At 41.5% G+C, this 21,109-nt stretch overlaps 1 protein-coding gene across 1 annotated transcript in view; it reads right to left on the bottom strand.

Moving 5' to 3' along the window:
• Positions 1-9,268: 9,268 nt before the first annotated feature.
• The window catches only part of Kif14 (kinesin family member 14), a 66,541-nt gene continuing 54,700 nt past the window's right edge, over positions 9,269-21,109 (bottom strand). Inside the window, 6 exon segments of the mRNA XM_074048686.1 lie at positions 9,269-10,924; positions 10,927-11,247; positions 11,612-11,750; positions 12,577-12,651; positions 16,098-16,220; positions 17,042-17,197. Coding sequence (XP_073904787.1) covers positions 10,899-10,924; positions 10,927-11,247; positions 11,612-11,750; positions 12,577-12,651; positions 16,098-16,220; positions 17,042-17,197 — 840 coding nt within the window. The 3' untranslated portion in view covers positions 9,269-10,898.

The raw sequence follows: 21,109 nt of genomic DNA, 5'->3' as shown, positions 1-21,109 counted from the left end.
AGGCTCTGCGTTAACAACGTCAGCGTGCCGCCAGATCAACGCTTCCCATGTTAAGACAGACTAAGAGTCTCTTTTTTTTTTTTAATGAGAAAGAATTAAAATAACACAGCACTAAACTATTTCTTCTAAGGACACAATCAGAAAGCATAGTGGCCTTTGCGGCACCTGAGCTGGTCAGTGGGTCCTTTGCCCATACCTTCCTGATGACATGGAAGAGAATGGAAATGTCAGCTACCGTTTTTATGTAGTTGTCCCACCTTTATCCATGGGGACACATTCCAGGATCCTGAGGGGACACCGGAAACCATGGATGGCACTGAACCCAAGGTGTACCGTCGTTTCCCTTTGCATGCACACCTATGCTAACGTTTAGCTTAGAAATCAGGCACAGTAAGAGGTGAGCAACGAGTCATGATACAGAAGAACAATGGTAGCAACACACTAACAGAAGGTTTGTGAATGTCTCTCTCTTGAGAGTCAAAACAAATATTAACATTTTCAGACCATGGTTGGCTGCAGACAACCAGAACTGTGAAGGGGGACTTCTGTTTTAGTGAAGCCATGGACCACTTTTGAGTCACTAGAAAATCTTTTCCCTGCCTAGTCAGAAGCTGTCAGGTATACGTGTCATGAGGAACAGAGCCCTTCTCTCCTAAGCAGCAGAGGTGACCATGTCTCCTGATTTGGGTCCTATGGAGTCTGGTCTTTTCTCTCTCTCTCAGAACTGGGGTTTGAACTCAGGGCTTGGCACTTGCAAAGCAGGTGCTCTACTGCTTGAGCCACACCTCCAGTCCCCAGTCCATTTTGCTCTGGTCATTTTGGAGATGGGGTGGCCTCAAGAACTATTTGACAGGCTGGCCTTGAACCACGAACCTCCTGATCCCAGCCTCCCATGTAGCTAGGATTACAGGTATAAGCCACCAGCCCTGCAAAAGCACAGTAACATACTATTGCCTTTTTATTTTATTTTTTGGGCAGTACTGGGGTTTGAACTCGGGGCTTTTCACTCTGTACTCCTTCTTCCTCGTCCTCTGCCTAGACAACACAGTTCTGGCATCTTGCAGAAACCGTGAACAATTTGTGCATTGCAACTTCTGCTTCATTGCATAAACATCAGGTCAAGAGCGAGACCTCGAGAACGCGCTCTGACCAGCTGGAACGGGTGGCACGGGCCCTTCCCAAGGCCACGCTCCCTCACATTTATTTACCTGGCAGGCGACAGAATGAGCCCACTTTGCTTTGTGTGCAAAAGTTTCCTCCAGGGCCTCCAGTGACATACTGCACAATGAAATCAAAGTATCAAGAATAGTAATTTATTCCTGAAATACATCTTCCCAGAGCTACGGATATCTGCTACGCCAACCTCTCCCGGCCTGAACCTGAGCTGTCATGCACATTACATTTCTTTCTAAATAGAGGGAAACTTTACTTCATAAAATACCATTGAGGGCCGCAGCAATCCAACCTGAAATCTGCATTTTTCTCCTGACCCGAACTCCTAGCTATCCACAGCTCACGATCGACAAGCAATGCTGGTCAATACCCTGGCCTGCGGGTGAATTACTAGAATAGAGGTGACCGTACCCAGGCTCAGCTCTTGATGTACAAGAGCAATATGTCAGGAAAGCTCCCACTTCCTTGGATGATGGATGGTGGCCATGGCTGTCCAAGGGGACGTGTGCTGTGATGTATGACCCTAACAAGGGCACCAACTGTGAAGGAGCAAGTTCAAAGTGGGTTCAGTTTAGCTTGGAGAGACAACAACAAACACAACTTATTTCCCACCAGTCCAGGTTGCTCTGGCCTCCCAAGCCCCAGCCGCACACATGGGGCCAGCTCATCTACCCTTTGCCTTAGCAATGACTGCTGTGATTACTAAAAATCTCTCCCAGGGCTCAATGGAAACAAAGGCACATCGGTCACTTTTACTTTGTGGGGTTTCATAATAAAATTACCAAAGGAAATTGCCTAAGGACTTCATTTTAGTAGCTTTTAAGTTATTGAACAATTTGGACAACTGTAGATATGTACTGAGATCTTCCTATCCAACGCTGGTGTAAAACCAAAACCAGTGAACACCCTTGCAGACAGAGTGTCAGTTAATGAAGCCAGGCTAAGCTATGTGTCACATGGCAACATTTTTCTAGCTTGTGACTTTGGGCAGCTAGGTCAAGCTGGTGGGGTGGGGGTGGAGATTTGAATAAGGCAGTGCTCACATGTCTCTCATCCTGCTTCAAGGACCAGCTGCACATGCTGTCCCATGGTAATGACAATGACAGAAGAGCTAGCAAGCCCAATCCTCAGATCACTTTTTCAAGACTGCCTCGCTTCCGCTACTGTTTTCTTAGCCAAAGCAAGTCACATAGCCTAAAGCCATGGTCCAAAGTTAATGACAAAGTGTATGGCTGTAGGCAAGCTGTTAATAATGCAAGCCATCCCTGGTAGAAAAATAAATTGTGACATAGTCACACAATGGAATAGTATACAACAATGAATTACTGCATCCTAAATCTCACAAAAATACTATTGAGCAAAAGAAGTTAGATGCTAAAGAATTCATAGGTCCAGCTCCACTTATGTAAAGCTGGAAATCAGGCACCACTCACGATGGTGTTAGAAGTTGGGATGCTGTCACCACTAGGGAACAATGACTGGAAACAGGAATCAGGAGGGCTTCTGGGTGGGGCTGGGTCCATGCATTCGCACTGTGGAAATTCTTGAAGGACACCTGCAACTTGTATATTTTCTGTATTTGTTCCATTTCAACTAAAAAGTTCATTTGAAGAAACAGCTTCCAGGTGGCATGCTATGCCTAGGGCAGATAGGCAATGAGAAGACATTTAATAAGAAGACAAGCCACGAGTGCCTTAAGGTTCACAAGCACATACATGGATCATGGTGTGTGCAGTCACCCAGGCAAGCTATTCTGAGGGGCAAAGAAGTGAAGGGGCTTCTGTCAGGACTGGTTTAGTCCTGCTCACTTACAGTTAATAAAAAAAAAAAAAAAGCTTGCCAACTGATGAGATTCTCATGAAACAAGCGGGAGCTGAGTCTAAGTCTGGGCGTGCCCTCTACAACTCTGGGGTACTGCACTAATTAGCAAAGAGACTCAAAATTCTCCAGTACACTTAAGCTCTAATCTGGCCTTTAACTACTTCCTGATCCAATAGCCTAGGAGAACTGCATACTGCCCACACCTCAGCTTCTTTAACTCAGCTCATAGGGATTAAAAACAGCACTGCCCTCAAAGAGTTTTAGATAGTTAAATAATGAGTTTCCTGTACAATGCTTAGCTTAGAAATTGCCCCAAAGTCAACAAGTGCAAGTGCTTGTGGTTATACAGTTATCTGTCCACTGATCCACCCACCCACCCATCCATCCATCCATCCACCCACCCACCCACCCACCCATCCATCCATCCATCCACCCACCCATCCATCCATCCTTCCATCCACCCACCCACCCACCCATCCATCCATCCATCCATCCACCCACCCATCCACCCATCCATCCATCCATCCATCCACCCACCCATCCACCCATCCATCTATCCATCCATCCATCCACCTATCCATCCATCCATCCATCTACCCACCAATCCACCCATCCATCCATCCACCCACCCACCCACCCATCCATCCATCCATCCATCCACCCACCCACCCATCCATCCATCCATCCATCTACCCACCCATCCATCCATCCGTCTATCCATCTACCCACCCATCCATCCATCCATCCATCCACCCACCCACCCATCCATCTATCCATCCATCCATCCATCCATCCATCCACCTACCCACCCATCCATCCATCCGTCTTTCCATCCACCCACCCATCCATTCATCCATCCACCCACCCACCCATCCATTCATCCATCCATCCACCCACCCATCCATCCATCCATCCATCCACCCACTGACCCATCATCCATCCATCCACCCACTGACCCATCCATCCATCCATCCATCCATCCATCCATCCATCTATCGATCCATCCATCCACCCACCCATCCATCCATCCATCCATCCATCTCTCATGACCCGTGCAAGCTCTTCTCCTATGAACATAACTGGGAGCAACAGATGATGCAGAAAGGACAAAAGACAGAAGAAAAACATGCAAAAAAGCTGGGGTCAGGTGTGCTGGGCCCTTGGATGGAGACGCACAACAGCCTCATTACTTTTCTACTTCTTTTACTTTGTCTCTTTTCTCTATTCTTTAAAACCTTTCTTCTTTTCTATTCTCTAAAGTCTTGGTCCTTAGATTTGCACTGTCCCATGTTTCCTCTAATCTCTAAAATAACTCCTAACATCTTGGTCCTTAGACTCACGGACACAACAGCAGCCGCCCCAGCAGCAGCAGCCAGCAGCAGCATCAGTGGCAGCCAACCTCCCAAGCAGCCAACCAACCCACGTCCCCCTTCAGCGAGTCTTTTATATACAGTGGCAAACAAGGAGGTGGAGCCACAGTTCTCAGGGAGGGGCGTGGCATTTTAACAGGAGAAACCTGAGATCACTACTTTCTGAAGGTAACCATCTTAGAAAAAGCAGCTGTGCTACATTTTGCCCTCATCCTCTTCTGTGGCTGGGGCTGTGCCAAACTCAGCCTGCAGATCATTGAGTACAACTGTGCCTATGTCAAGTTCTCATAGGCTCCTCATAATCCACTCCCCACGTCCATCCCCTCGCTTCCTTCCTTCTATCTATCCCCCAACGTTTATAAGAAGTACAGAATTGGAGTTTTATATTTATAAAAAAGTACAAAACTGGAGTTTTAAACTCGATTTCAGGCCTAATTCTAATTCTCCCTGTGTGATCTTGGACAAATCTTCAAATTCTTTAGATGTTTTTCCTCAGTCTTCTGTAAAATGGGGAGTGTGATTATCTTTACATTATAAAAGTACTATGGGAGCTAAATGATTCATGAAAGCCCCTCAGGCAACATGTCCACTTATTGGAGTGACACAGCCTATGTGACAAAGGAAGAGACACTGCAGTGTGAGAATACGAAAGACCTCTAGTGCATCACTCCTCACACTTCAGACTCATTCTGCATTCTCACTGGGCACCACAACTCGAATGGGCCAAGTTCTTGCAAATCCCCAGATTAAAACTAAGTTCCTATGTCTCCTGTTATAGGTTGACTCGTGTGACCCCACCCCCGCACCCACACACTCAGATATTGACATCCTCACCCCAGTACCTGAGAATATGGCCTTTTTTGGAGTAGTGTCTTTACAGAAGTAATCAAGTTAAATTACCGTTAATGTGGGCCCTGATCCAATATCATTAGTGTCCTTATAAAAATGGGAATTTGGGAGACAGACCCATACAGAGGAAAGACCAGGTGAAGACACGGGGAGAAGATGGCCAGCTACCCATGGAAAGAGGCCTGGGTCAGATCTCTGCCTTGCAGGCTTCAGGAGCCAACTCTGCTGACATCTTCATGGTGAGCTTAGGGCCTCTAGAACTGAGAAAATAACTGTCTACTGTTTAAGTCACCCAGTTAATGGTGCTCATTATGGCAGCCCTAGCAACCCCCTCCCCACAAGCCCTCCGTCATCTCCTATCTCAGTCAATTGCACCCCATCTGCCAGCTAAATATCTGGGCATCACGCTTTTCCCTCCGTTTTTATCAGGCCTCCTTTCAACAGGTCTCCATGTCTTGTCTGTCTTCCCTCCTAAATATCTCCAGAATCTACACACTTATCTCCATCCACCCTACCATGATCCCAGTCCAGGCCTTCCAGAGATCATCTCCCAACCAGTCTCCTCCTCTCCCATCCATTCTCTACAGTACAGACAGAGGGACTTTTGTAGAATCTAAATTCCAAATCACTTCCTGGGCTGGGAATGTCACTCAGTGGTAGATCACTTACTTGCCTAGCAAATGTGTGAGGCCCTGGGTTTGATCCCCAGCACTGAGGAAGAAAAAAATAGATAACAAAAGTCACTTTGCAGCTTAAAACCCTTTAATTGTCAAATTCCATTATGTAGTTTACAAGACTCCCTGTTGGGACTCCTGAGGACACTTCCTGCCTTAGTTTCCCCACTTGCCCCCTCTTTCCATCAATCCCAGCTCACGGGCCATGTGCCAGGCCTGTCCTGCTTGCAGGCTGTTGCCTGTACTGTTCTCCCAGCTGAGACACTTGATTTCCCATCTCCTCACCTGGTTAACTTCCCCTCATTTTCCAGGCCTGATCTGACATAATGACGTGGGGGTCGGTTGCTTCCTGTGTCCCCTTGCCAGCATTGGTCATGCCATCTGGTCATGGCTGCTGACTTGGCTGTCTTCCCCTAGGATGCGAGGTCCTGGCTGTCTTGTTATTTTTGCCACACTTTCTGCCACACCACAGGCATTCAGTGATCACCGACTGAAAGAGTCTTGTAAAGAAGGCACATTTGAGTAGGTTGCGATTTGGAAGAGCATGGTTGTAGAAGGAGTCAAATGTCAGGCTCTGTATTTGAGTATGATTCTGTAGTGATCATGGAAGTCTCTTAAATAAAAGGAAAGGAGGAACTGTACCCAGGAATCTAAGAAGACTTGCATGGAAAGACCTGGAAGGATAGAATGGAACAGGAGAATGCAGTGCTGGCCACAAGGCAACAAAAAGTTAGCATGCTTATGGTGGGAGTGGAAAGGAAGGGGTGTGTGCTGGTAGCTTTCCATCATTAGAGTGAAATACCTGACATGGGCTATGTATGAAGTAAAGGCCGGTTTATTTTCTCACAGTTTTGGAGGCTCAAAGACGAAGATCATGTGACCCCCCATTAGTTTGGCCTCTGGTGAGGACAGTGCATGTTGGCACATCGTGGTGGGAACATGGGTAGAAGCAAATAGTCAGAAAAAAGAGAAAAAGACCACAGTCTCCCAATCTCCTTTCAGGACACACCCCCAGTGACCCAAGGACCTCCTGCTGGGCCTCATAAAGCTCCCGTCACTTCCCAATAGTGCCACTCTGGGGACCAAGCCTCTCACATATAGACGTGTGGGGTCACTCAAACCCACATGGGGGCAAAGTCAACAGTTGTCCAGCTGGAGAGTGGGGGCATAAGGGAGATGGAGAGCTAAGACTCTGCTGCCACGAGAGTGACAAGCGCGAGTCAGGAGGAAGGAAGCTTGGGGAAGAAATGTATTTGATGAGGCAGGTGAAGATAAGAACTGGAGTGGTGGAGACACGGACTCCAGAGAAGAGAGCTTGAGATCCTGAGGGAGAGAGAGGGCGAAGCTCAACAATGCCCCATGACCCCCGCTTTCCAGCTCCCGGCTCCTCCCTGCACCTTCCCACGCTCCATGCCTTCAGTCTGCAGGAGGAAGAGCAAGAGACAGGATGAGCTGAGCCGGAAGGGACCAAGACAGCATTCAAGGAGCAGAAGCCATGGAGGATTCTGGAGTGGGAGAGGAGATACAGAGAGCAGTTGGTGATACAAAGGCCATGGGGATCAGACAGCTGAGATTATCCCTCTTCTTGAGAAGACCATTGAAAGCACCATGCTGCAAATACCCCAACCCCTTGCTGATTTGCATGAGCTGGGAGGTCCTTGGGCTGCTGTTCTACACATTTCCCTCAGCGTCCAGTGCATCTTCAGCTGGTTCCTATGGTGTGCACAGCACCTGATTATGCCTTGGGCACATTTCTGACCACATCATCTGGGCTGATGTGACCTTGCGTGGGGGGATATGATTGCCAAGGAGATTAGGGAAGATAAGAAAACAGAGAAAAATGAGAAATCTCTGTATTAAGGCAAAACTTTCAGACTAGTGTTACACTCTTGTTATTCTAGGGATTTTTGCAAAATGATCCTCTTCCTTTAAAAGCAACTGAGATGTGTGGAGCAGGAGCTGGACTTGAATGTCCATACAGATGGTGAACTGTAGCAGTGGTGGAGTACAGGCTTTGGTATTCAACAAGCCAGTCACAGTTCTTGTGCCTCCAGCTGCATGAGCTTGTGCTATTACTTAAATCTGAGACAATTTTGTTACCTGTCAAAAGGTGGCAACAATGGCACTGTATGTATTATTGTGATATTCTGTGAAAATTCAATGAGATCCTGTTTGGAAAGTACTAAACCCAGTGTAAGTATCTAACAGAATTTCAGTGTAAACTCACAGGAAAGTGTTAGCAATGCTTATATCTTTTAGGGAGGACCCATGACCAAAAGACAAACGCAGTTAATATGTTGATGTGTCCAGAGATTCTTAAGAAGGGGAAAAAAAGCCCCTTGGACAAAGCAGGATGATCCAGGCTGATAAATCACTGAGCAACCTAGAAGGCTTTTTCTAGATTAGGAAGCCTAAAGCAATTGTAAATTCAGAATTAGGAAAGCCTTTTCTCTGTATTCATGGTTGTTTGGTGTAGGAAATATACACAGTCCCTGGTGCCATCTGCTTAATCCTAATGTTTACTCCTGAATTGTCTTGAATAAGTCAGCAGGGCTCTGGTGGTTCTCCTGTACGCTCACATCTAGTGTCCAAATGTTTTGAACACCTGCACATCCAACAGGTTGGGCCTTGCAAAAGTCTGTGATAGGAAGGCAGCTAATCTTTTCAGGTCTCCATGCACAAACAATGTACCAGGCATTGAGTAAATGATTATTGGAATAAGTGAGTGAACCTAGCTGTCGGATGACATTAAAACAAGCTAATCGCCCACATCCACACATAAAATTTCTATAAATGTTGGTCAAAGGAAGAGAGATGAAAACAGTCAGTTTGACGATAACTAGCAAAATCCAGAGCACAGACTTCTTTGATGACTCATGCACAGGAAGTTTGCACATTAACCTCTGCTTTTTCCTTTGTGAGACAGTGTTTCACTACATAGCTCAGGTTAGTCTCAAATTTGCTTTGTAGCCCAGGCTGGTCTTGAACTCCTCATCTTCTAGCCTCAGTGTCCTGAGCACTGGGATTGTACGCATGTACCACCACACCCCGCTCAAACTTCTTTAAATTAAATCAAACTATTGATACCTTTCCCCTCACCTGTGAGAGGTGAATTCTTCCTTTCCATATTTAGACAAAAACTTCAAGGGCTTATTGGCTCTGCAGATTCAAGTATGCTAATTATTCAACTAGACAAAACAAGCACCTGCTTCAGTTTCTAACACCAAATAAAACAGAATGAAACTGAAAATAAAAAAAAGAAAGAAAATGAAGATATCATATATAATAACTTTAATATTTGTTTAGTGTTTGTTTTGCAACACTAGGATACCTATTATCAACACAGTTACTACAGCAATCAGGAAAAAATTAATAAATAAAAAAATCTTAACCAAGAGACAATTCTGAAGCAGAAAAGATTTATTAAAGGCATTCTCTTTGTAGCATTTCTTTTCAGTGCACATGATTCTAATAGCAAATACATTTTTTCACCATTCATTCAAATACAGTATAACAAGTTTATTTAGTATAAATATAAATATGAAAAAATTTTACAAAGACACAAAAAAAGTTTCCAACAATATAGTCATGAGTTTAGAAAGCAGAAACTAAAGATTAACTACTGACCCAGAGATGAAAATATCATTCTGACATCTCAGAAGTTCTTAAGGAAGTACAACCTTCAGGAACAATCCTTATATGTACAGCTGCAGTTCATCAAACTTGATAAAAAGTGCTTCTTGCCCAGAGCATTGACTGATAAAAATACACAGAACTTCTCAATAATACAAGTCAAATGCCAAGAATAAAAAAGAAAGTGAAGCAAATCCGGTTCACTGCACCACTTAAACCACCTGAAAACACAGCCGATGGTCCCTGCATGTTGCTCTGACTACATGACTCGTATCTGTTCATAATCGCCCCTAACTAGGAATCAGCAAATTTATTCAAGGTACCAACGGCCAATTTCAGCTAGCTATGCCAAATATACAGGTGGCTCCACAAATGAGAAGGGTGAATGAAAGGATAAGGTTTACTTAAAAGAATTACTTTCCAGGAACTGCTCAATGATACCCAAGGGGCTATTAAGTATCTTTTAAAATGATATGTATCCTTGAGGTTAAAAATATCAACCTATTTTCTTAATGTAAGATCCTACAAGTGGATTTACCTTTATTACTTGACTGTAAAGGGTTTGTAAAGCTGTGAAATATAACAAGGATCCTTAGTCTCCACCGAGTCACATAGAAACCTTTTCATTATGCCTTTAGCAAATCAAGTACTGTCAAGAAAAGGACCAGCCTCCTGTCTTCCAAGTGTGATTCCAGTAACACTTAACTAGTTTTAAATTATATTAACAACAACCAGCTAGGGAACATAGATAACACAGTAGGCTATTCTGCCAGCAGGCCACATTAATACCTAGTTATACTACACTTAGGTAATTACTTAAAATTTGGGAAGAAACAGGAAATTACACCCAGAATATGCATATTATTCAAAATGACAAATCAGCTAACCCTTCAGAGAAGAGTTTAGATATAAGAACTTAAGGTAAGCTGCCTTAGTTAAACATATATGGCAATTTCCCCATAACCTCATCCCAGCTATTGGCGGGAAAAGAAGGCACAGACTGAAGTGTGTTCTTGAGAAAATAACAATCAATGAACAGACTAATGAACCAACAAGAGACAGCCTATCTGCGTTAAAAGAAGCCTTTAAAGTTCAAGGCAATGAGAAACTAGACACAACTATTCTTTTGGTCCTGAATCCCCTAATTTTATTCTGATACCTTAGCATGGGAAACACCTCGTTTAAAGTTGTCTGCTGAGAAACTTCTGGGGGTACATTCAGGCACTCTGAAACCAGGACTCCAGGATGCTTATGTAGTCCAAACCCAATGTGAGGCCACTGGACATGGAGTTCTTTGAAATATTACACTGATTCCTTTTTGTCTTCTCATGAGGAAATTTGTCGACCACGCGTTCGTTCTTGTTGTTGTTCTCACACCTCACACCCACTGGATCCTACTGGGCCTCCTTCTGGGCTCGCTGCTGGGGCGGGGGCGTGAAGCTCATAGATGCGCTTCGTTGCGCCTTTGCTGCAGCCAGCCCTGCTTGGTTCTTCTTCTCTGGTATTTTGGTTACAAGATTCCCAGAGTTTCAACAAATTGGGTCTTTCTTCAGATTCAAAACATAAGAGGAGTGACTTAGCTAGAGACTCAAGTTCCCCTTGAGGTATTTTATTGTCGCAGCTGTCAACAGAAGCAGAGGGCTCACTGACGTCATTGTGAATGTTATTAGTCAAGTTGCAAATTGTTTCAACACAACTTTTGAGAAGATGTACATCACTGCGGCATCCTAGGGAAGAGAGGAAAAAGTTACTTACCCTTTTCAGTCTCTATCAGGTATTTATTACTGTTATGTGACTCTAGATCTCTTTTAACTCAAAGTGACCCTATCAAGACAATTCCAAATTACTTTATTACCCAGCTGAAGTGCCTATCTGATAGACAAGCACTTGGTTTTTCTAATTATGGAGGCAAAAGTGCTCACATACACATCAGGTGGAATTCAATTACACAAGTTCCTATAATATTGGTAATTAATATCCATGGAGGAGCATTAGGTGGGCTTCAGTTATGACTTAGGCTAGGAAAGAAAAGATGTCTGAGAGTCCTTGAATTAAAGAATTCTGATTACAAATTCCATTTAGAGTGTATACCTCTCAGTGCAGACATAATAATTTGAATGGTTTTCTCTAAGCAATGTTTTAATTTCAAGAATTCTGGGGCAAGATTAACCATCTTCTTAGAATCTTGGTATCTAGAATCTTCTTTTTGTAGTTCAGTTCTGAAGACTTTCTGTGTAAATAAAGATTCAAAAAACATAAAACAGGCCACTTGACAGTAAATTTATCCAATTAGATTTAAGATAAGATTCAATTTGCCAGAACCTTATCTTTAAGAATCATTTCCTCACCAGTGCTTAACTCCATTTTTATAATCCAAAACCAAAATAACAGTAATTACTAATATAACTACCATTTTTCAAAAGAATTTTCAACTAAATTTGAACTAAAGTCCTATTGCATAAGAACAGAATAGAGGAATAGTTCTGCTTACTATCCAACACCATGCGATAAACTTGGTTAATTTTAACAGTTCAATTTTATATAGCATCTCCCATTTATTTTACTTAAATAAGAAATCTCAAGCCATAGAAAATATAAAAATTGATTATATACTTAGTTCATATAATTCTATTTACCTGAGGCAAATTAGATAATTTGCCTAATTTACCTGTATTTTAAAGTCTTTGAGCACACTGATTATTAAAATAACATATAGCAAAAGCTGACAGGTACTAAACCAGTAGCTGAAACAAGTATAACACAGCAGACATTATGTACCAAATATAACAGTACCAAAAACAAATATAACATAATAGTGTTATAACTTTCTATGCAATCTTATATCTATTATTAACTACTAGCCTATCAATCATTACCAGTAAATTAGGATATTTAAGAGGAAGTACAGAGCTATTGTACATACTTCAATTAAACATGTACAATGGAGTTATCTTTGTCTAATGATAAAAAATGAAATGAAAACATCTCTAACTGAAGCAAGTATAATGGTAACGATCATCAAACAAAAGTAAACAAAAACAATTTAAAGCTCTTACTATTTTCCATTCAGAAAAGGTATTTTCAAGAGATCTGATCAATTCAGTGGCATTCACTTTAATCCTCTTGGTCTCCTACAGAGAATGTTAAAATACTTTATTACGTAAATAGCTGAGAAATATAAAAATCCTAGAGCTGAATGAGATCAGATAGGGAAAAGTTCTAGTCTAGAAGCCAGAAGATTGAGGTCTGTCTCTGGGATTCAAATAGTGTTAGAGTATCTAAATCATACACTTGGAGTTTCCTTCAAAACACACTGATTTCTACAGTACTGTAGACACTCTCTGATGTCTGTTACAATAATAAGATTTGCCCTTTTTGGTTGGTGGAATGGCTCAAGTGGTAGAGTACCTGCCTAGCAACGTGAGGCCCTGAGTTCAAACATAAATACTACCAAAACAAGAATTTAAAAGATTTTCCTTTTATTTAAATATTTATAGATATGAAGTTGCAAAGCTTCCCTTAGAAGTGAGGTAACTTACAAATTGAGCAAATATTAGATGCTCTAAGAACTTTACAAACATTTTATTATTTTGATTCTCAATTACAGCTTTATGTCATATGGTATTTTCCTCATTTTATAAATAAGGACATGAATCCTGGGTCCTAACTCCTAAGACTCAGAACCAGGGTGGGAGCCCCGCCTAAATCAAACCTTTGCTTTTGTGCTGCTCAGTGCTAACCCCAAAGGAGCAGCTTAGTTTCTGCCTAAGTATTTAATGGGCTCTCCCACCAACTCTTCTCTAGGTCCAACTTGAATTTGCTCTTTGTGCTTAAAAAGAGAAGAAAAGAAAAAGAATATCCAAGTTCTTCCTCCACCCACAAATCTAGCTTTAGAATTATAACTCTACTGCCTTGTGTTGAAGTCTATTTTCTAGTTGGTTTTTTTTTTTTTTTGATAGTCTATTTTTCTGCTGCAGGTTGAGTTTTAAATTATAAAAATATGATAAGCTAAAAAAAAAAATCCCACAATGAATAACAATGTACAGCTTTGGCAGACTGTAGAAAGAAAATGGGAGGCAGGAGGACCAAGTTCTGCATGAAGATGGTATGCTAGAAGGCTCTGACCCCTTTCTGAGAATTTCCTCAAAACAATAACCAAGCTAATGTCTGCACTGCTTTAACTGCCACCAACAAGCCTGCTGTCACACACCACATCATCTACTCTTATGAATTCATATTCTTTTGCACTCATTGCCAGCAGAAATCCTACTGATAGATTCTAGGGATACACAGAATGCTTCAGTGATAAATGGTGCTGTGTCTGACCAAATCCAATCTTGAGATGAGCGATGGTTTGAATGTGATCCCACAGTCCACTATTATCCCCTCTCCTCAGAATTGCATATGGAAGCTGATCAGCCTCATGTCTACTGAAACTGCACAAGACCCTAGATCTTGATTTAGTGAGAATTTGAGCTCCTTTTGTTTTGCTCATCTTTTAAAACAAATAAGTAAAACACACAAAGTGACAGACATATACAGAGAAAAGAACATGTGCAAGCTAGAAGAGTGACTTAAGATTTGCCGGGCTCTGTTTTTAGCACTCTTGAATACACACTTCCTACTCTTGTATACTTTCATATACTTATGAAGTAAGCATGGTCATCCCCATTTTTAAAATTGAACCAAGGCACAGGTGAGTTACTCAAGGTTACATGTGAAGTAGGAGTGCAGCTTAATATTCCATCTTTCCCCAGTTCTGACATCACTTGCCTGCACAGAGATAAATCTATACAGCCCTATAGTCTGAGGAGAGGACGGAGAGTCACTGTGGCTTATACACAGTGTTTCACCTCAGGTGAACTGTAAGAGCATTAACACCAAGGTTTTCCTATAATGAAAAAAACTTAGCTTACTCCATTACCTTCCTCAGACAATCATCCAGAAGTAGAAGATAACTGTCCTCCACAAGATCTACTTTTCTAGATTAATCCATGTGTGTGTAAATGACCAGACATCCTAGTAGGTAAGATCTCAGGAAACTAAGAAAATGTCCCAGGTAGCTCTGCCCCAGCCATGTGACTCCAGCAAGAGAAATAGAAGGGGCAGGGGTGACTTTAACAAGTTGTTACAAGAGTTGACAAGTCTGAGTATCACTCTCAGTATCATAAGATTTGAACTTAATCTTCTTAATCTTCACTAATTGTAACTCTCAATAAAGAAAATTAACGCATGAGCAATGATTTACACAACTTATTTATGTCGGATAATGAGTTCTGGAGTCAGACCAAACACAAAATCCTGGCTCAGTGGTTTCTGCTTGGGTGTCTGGACAGGGTTCTCCAACTCATTGAAACCTATGGTCATGGCAGTGATTCCTCCCTTGAAAAGTTGAGTCTCACCAGCGTTACACAAAAAGCATCTAGCCAGTAACTGAAGTGGAAATTATTCAAATAAATAGCTCACACCCTCGGATGGGTTTATAATGTGTATCAGGAAAAGAAAGGAGGTCAGAGCACGGGAGAACTTGCTGAATGGAAAGCAGAAACTGACAGAGACAGCTTTCAATCAATCTTCAATGTCACGTCCCAGACCTTTCCTCCTACACTGCCTCTGAGACAGCATTGTCTTCCTGTTTAAATGTGTCACTTGGAGCCAGGGGAAGCACACTTTAGGAAGTCACTGAACTCTTCACTGGTTTTGTATCTTGGTGAAGTAAGTGATGTGAATTGAATGCTCCTGGAAATTTTTAATTCATGATAATTGGATCAATAAACATTAGCTTTTATTCTTAATATAAGCGGCCTAACAGAGATAAGGAAGAAAAAGATAATCAAAAGCCAGAGTGACCACTAGGTGTCACTCCCACACTCTTCTGTGCTTGAAAATAGTTGTGACAGGATCCAGCAAAGAATTAAAACAGAGGCTACAGTAATTTGAGACTAAGTTGGGAAAAGATCACAGTGACATCATGTTATCATCAGCCTCTTCAATAAAAAATAATTTGACCAGATCCTATTTCAATGGAAAAAAGCTGAGTGTGAGGGTCTACCTGTCACACCAGCTTCAGTGGGAAGTATAAAATATAAGCAAGGTCTAGGTTTGCTTGGGAAAAAGCAAGACCCTATCTCAAAAATAACCAGAGAAAAAAGGGCTGAAAGGCACAGTTCAACAGCTGAACACCTGCCTAGCAAGTGTAAAGCCCTCAGTTCAAACCTAGTACTGCCAAAAAAAAAGTGACAAAACCTACAACATATAAATTTGAAAAATCTAATTCTCTGCATTAAACTATTTTTTAAAATCAACTTTCTGGCCAGGAGCCAGTGGCTCATACCTGTAATCCTAGGTACTCAAGAGGCAGAGATCAAGAGGACCACGGTTCAAAGCCAGCCCAGGCAAAGAGTTCATGAGACCCTATCTTGAAAAAAACCTTCACAAAAATGGGCTAGTGGAGTGGCTCAAGGTATAGGCCCTGAGTTCAAACCCCAGTACTGCAAATAAATAAATGAATAAAAAAAAATAAATTCAACTTTCTAACCATCTGGGACTATACGGAACGTTCTTTTACTCATCTTACCTCATTTTGCACACACTGCTGTAAGAGCTCTTGCTGAAGCTCTTGTGCTTTTTTCAGTCCAGAATCTAACAGAATGTCCATTCCTGAGCCTACACCATCGCAAACAGCATCCATGAATTCCTCCTAGAAAAGTTTCAAGCACTAACTTATAAATTCAGGTTTTACAAAGTTTTTAAGAATTATAAAGTAAGTTTTATTTTTGCTTGTTTTATGGACTTTAATACATTCAAGGGTATAGAAATATCACAGTGAAACTCCTTTGTAGAATTAATATATGCTAATAAAAAATACATTTCAGGTTTATTAAGTTCAACTAGCAGTTCTAGAATAAGAACTAACAGTCTATTAGGAATAAAATTAGCAAATCTGTATTCAGTATTCCATATCTAACATGTTGGAAAGAATATTTAATATCTTAGGACGTTTTGCTGGAACATAGTAACATTCTAACATAATGTCCTGTTTTTTCACTACTATAAATAATTAAAACAAGCAGATACAAATTTTCTAGAATTGCAGCTTTTTACATGTTGACCTGGCGAGAAAACCTTCCAGGGTAGACTAGACAGCTATCATCAAACCAAGGACCTAAAAGAATTTTTTGTTTTGTTTTGTTTTCTCTTTTTATTTTTTTGAGACAGTGTCTCACTACGTAGCCCAGCCTGGCCTCAAACTTGATCCTCTTCCCTCAGCCTCCCAAATGCTGGGATTACAACTGTATGCCACCATGAACACAGCTCCAAAAGGGTTTTAAACGTTTGTAAAATTATCCAGTTATATTTTAACCAATTTAGATAGAAACAATCTTAAATCTTACTGCCAAACTACTAAAAGTACAACTTGTTTTTAAAAATGAAATGAACTTGTCATGTTTAGTGACATCATTATAAGATGCTAACATCATCTCAGGTGAAGTCTTTTCAAAACTAACATTGCTAAATTACCTGGAGGCTGGCAGTCTTGTTACTGTTTTCCAGAAAATATAGTTTACTCCCTTTCAGAACTACTAACTGTGCCATGCACTTAACACTTTGCTGTATAATTTCAATCACTTTCTTTTGAGCCTCTTTTACCATTGATGAAATGTCCGAGCAGCATCCCTGTAAGATAAAAACAGACCAAATTCACCTGGAAGAGGGATTCCAAGATGGTGGCTAAAGGGAGGAAGCAGAAAGCGTGCCTCCTAAAGTAAAATCTTGGAGAGATGCTGGAGATACACCTTACGGGGAAAACCATCGAGAAAAGGCAAAACTTTGACTCCTCCACACCTCCAGCCTGCACAGAGCATCTCCACTTCACGTTAAATGGAGAAACCAGGAGGGCTCCCGTGCCGCCAGACTGCAGCACCCAGATGGCTTGGGAAGACGCAGACCACAAGGTGAGCTAAGCGGTCGTACGCAGTACTCCCACAGACAACCCTGGGCCAGATCAGCATAGCCCCTTGGACAGACCTGTTTGGCCGGTGGGCAGCCACCCCATGGTGATCAGGGACTTTCCACTCCACCTCCTCCTTCCTCTCGTGGTTACCATGGCAACTTCTGCGCATGGTGATTAGAGACTTCCTGCTTCACCCTCCTCCTTCCTCTCCCCTTCTAGTTACCATGGCAACTCCCACAGGTAGGCAATGGGTCCTGACCTATCCTACAGATCCATATTACCCTGAGCTCCTCCCAACCAAACCTCGACCTATCCCGACGCCCCACAATACCTTAAGCTCTTGACTTCACCTAGGCTATAAAAACTGGGCTGCCATTTCTCAGGCACGACTTCTCCAGCCCTGTTCTTTGGGGACGGTGAACCTCGCCTGAGAGCACACTCTCAATAAAGCTTGCTTTAAGCCTATTTGCTTTATTATTTGGCTCCAATTTGGCCTCCCCATCTGTGTCAACCTAACAAGACCAACTCCCACCCAGGGAAAAAAGAAAAAAAAAAACTGAATAATAAGCAATAACAACAAAAAAGACACATAGCAAAGAGGGTGGGGCACCCTGAGCGCCAAAGAGCAGGGGAGGGGAATCCCTCACAACAAGCCAGCTGGAGAAGGCAGGAGTGGCAGCACACGCCCAGCAACAAGGAGCGGGAAAGCTTGTAAAAGTGGCAGTGGGAGGAAAACTCCACAGGAGAGTGGGGAAGACCACTACCATGTGAGCTGTAAATAAACACACAAGCCTGAGAAAGCTGGTGCAGTGTCACCTCCCACAGTGTGCTTGGAAAGGGGAAAGCTTGTAGCAGTGGCATCACACCCAGGAAAACTCTGAATAAACAAAGCCTGCAGGGCCAGGTGAGTGTTAAGCTCACTCCTGAGATCTGCATAAATAAAGCCTCCAGCAACAGCAGGCTGACAGCAGCAGGCAGGTGAGCCACAGATGCAGGTAGCCATTCACAGATCTGTCTCCAGACTCTTTTTTTTTTCTTTCTTCCTTTGATGAGACAACAACCGAACTACACCTGCATACTGAAAAACTTACTGAAACTGTATTGCATTTGAACTTGGGACACTTTGTGGTGTTTTTTTTTTTTTTTGTGTTGTTTTGTTTTGTTTGGTTTGTTTTTTTTCCCCTTTGATGAGACAATGACAGAACTACTTCTGAGACACCATCTCCAGGATTGGAGGCTGAGGGACAAACACCAAAATTATTAAGACTGAAACCTTATTGCATTTGAACTTGGAGCTTTTTTTTCATTTATTTATTTATTTATTTTTTTTTCAATCCTCTCTCTGTTTCTCTAATGCCTGTTCCACTTACTGTTGATTAGTACACTATCTCTCCCTGTTTATATCTTTGAAACTTTTTTTTGTTTCATTGTTTTGTTTTAATCTACTTGTTTATTTGTTTTTCCTTTTTCTTTAACTTCTTTGCTTTCCATCTGCTCTTACCCTTCCATTCTAAATATCACCATTGTTATTATTACAAGTTAGGAAATACTTAATTGCACACAGTACAGGGACAATAACAACACCAAGGGCAATGACGGGAAGACAGAAAAAACAGGGAAGCCAGTTTTCCCACAGCAAAAAATTAGTACAGGAACCAGAGGGAAATGAAGAAAACAGATACTTATCCAGACTCCAACAAAATGAAAATAAACTATGCCAAAGAACCCAATGAAGCCCACAAGAATAATTTAAAAGAAGACATACTACAGGTACTCAATGAGAATTTTATAGAGATGATACTGGATATGGTCAACCAAAATGTACAGAAGACACTCAAGAAATTCCAAGACAACAAAAATAGAGAATTGGAAAAAGCACAAGATGAAATAAAAGAAACCATAGAAGCACTGTAGAAACACCAAAATGAAACAGAACACGAATAATAAAGAGATAAATGAACTCAGGACAAAAATAGACAACATTAAAGAGGAAACAACTCAGGATATGGAAAACCTCAGAAAAAAGAACGAAACAGAACTGCAAAACAAAACGGAAGGCCAATCCAGCAGAACAGAACAAACAGAAGACAGAATCTCTGAACTTGAAGATGAAATGGTAATTAAAGGAAAAACTGAAGAATTATTAATTAAACAACTCAAGACCTGTGAAAAGAAAATGCAAGAACTCACTGACTCCATCAAAAGACCAAACCTGAGAATCATGGGCTCGAAGAAGGAGAAGAGGTACAAGCGAAGGGAATGTGTAATATATTCAACAAAATAATAACAGCAAATTTCCCAAATCTAGAGAAATCTATTCCCATACAGATGCAAGGGGCCTCCAGAACACCAAACAGATCAGATAAAAATAGATCTGCTCCACAGAATATTATCATTAAAAAACAAATACAGAGACCCAAGAAAGAATACTGAAGGCTGTAAGAGAAAAAACAAATAACATAGAAAGGTAAACCCATCAAAATCACAGCAGACTTCTCAACAGAAACATTAAAAGCAAGAAGAGCTTGGGGAGAGATCTTCTGGGCTCTGAATGAAAATAACTTCAACCTCAGGATACTCTACCCAGCAAAACTATCATTCAAAATAGATGAAGTAATAAAAGTCTTCCATGATAAGCAGAAACTAAAACAATATGTGACCACAAAGCCACCACTACAAAAGATTCTTCAAGGGATTCTGCACACAGAAAGTGAAACCCAACATAACCATGAAAGGACAGGCAGCACCAAACTACAGGAAAAGAAAAGCAAGAAAGTAGAGAGTAACCTCAACTTAGATACACACACTCAAACCTTCAAACAACTAAGACAACTAAATGACAGGAATCACCACATACCTATCAGTACTGACACTTAATGTTAACGGACTTAATTCCCCCATCAAAAGGCACTGCTTGACGAAATGGATTCAAAATGAAGATCCAACAATTTGTTGCTTACAGGAGACCTATCTCACCGACAGAAATAAGCATAGGCTTAGGATGAAAGGCTGGAAGAAGATTTACCAAGCCAATGGCCCCCGAAAACAGGCAGGAGTAGCAATATTTATCTCTGACAAAGTAGACTTCAAACCTACATTGATCAAATGAGATAAAGAAGGACACTCATACTAATAAAAGGGGAAATACACCACAAGAAAATAACAATTATCAACCTATATGCACCCAACGCACCCAATTTCATCAAACATACCCTGAAGGACCTAAAAGCATATATTAACTCCAACACAGTGGTTGTGGGAGACTTTAACACCCCATTATCATCAATAGATAGGTCATCCAAACAAAAAATCAATAAAGAAATCCTAGATCTAAAATACACAATAGATCAAATGGACCTACTTGATGTCTACAGAACATTTCATCCAACTTCTACACAATATACATTCTTCTCAGCAGCCCATGGAACCTTCTCCAAAACAGATCATATACTAGGGCACAAAGCAAATCTCACAATGCAATAAAACTAGAACTCAACAACAAAAGTAAAGACAAAAAACATGCAAACAGCTGGAAACTGAATAACTCATTGCTTAATGAACAATGGGTCATTGATGAAATCAAAGAGGAAATTATAAAGTTCCTGGAAGTCAATGAAAATGAAAACACAACCTAC

Source organism: Castor canadensis, chromosome 11 (genome assembly GCF_047511655.1).
Source record: "Castor canadensis chromosome 11, mCasCan1.hap1v2, whole genome shotgun sequence".
NCBI classification, from domain to species: Eukaryota; Metazoa; Chordata; class Mammalia; order Rodentia; family Castoridae; genus Castor; species Castor canadensis.
This window is presented reverse-complemented; position numbering and strand designations above follow the sequence as displayed.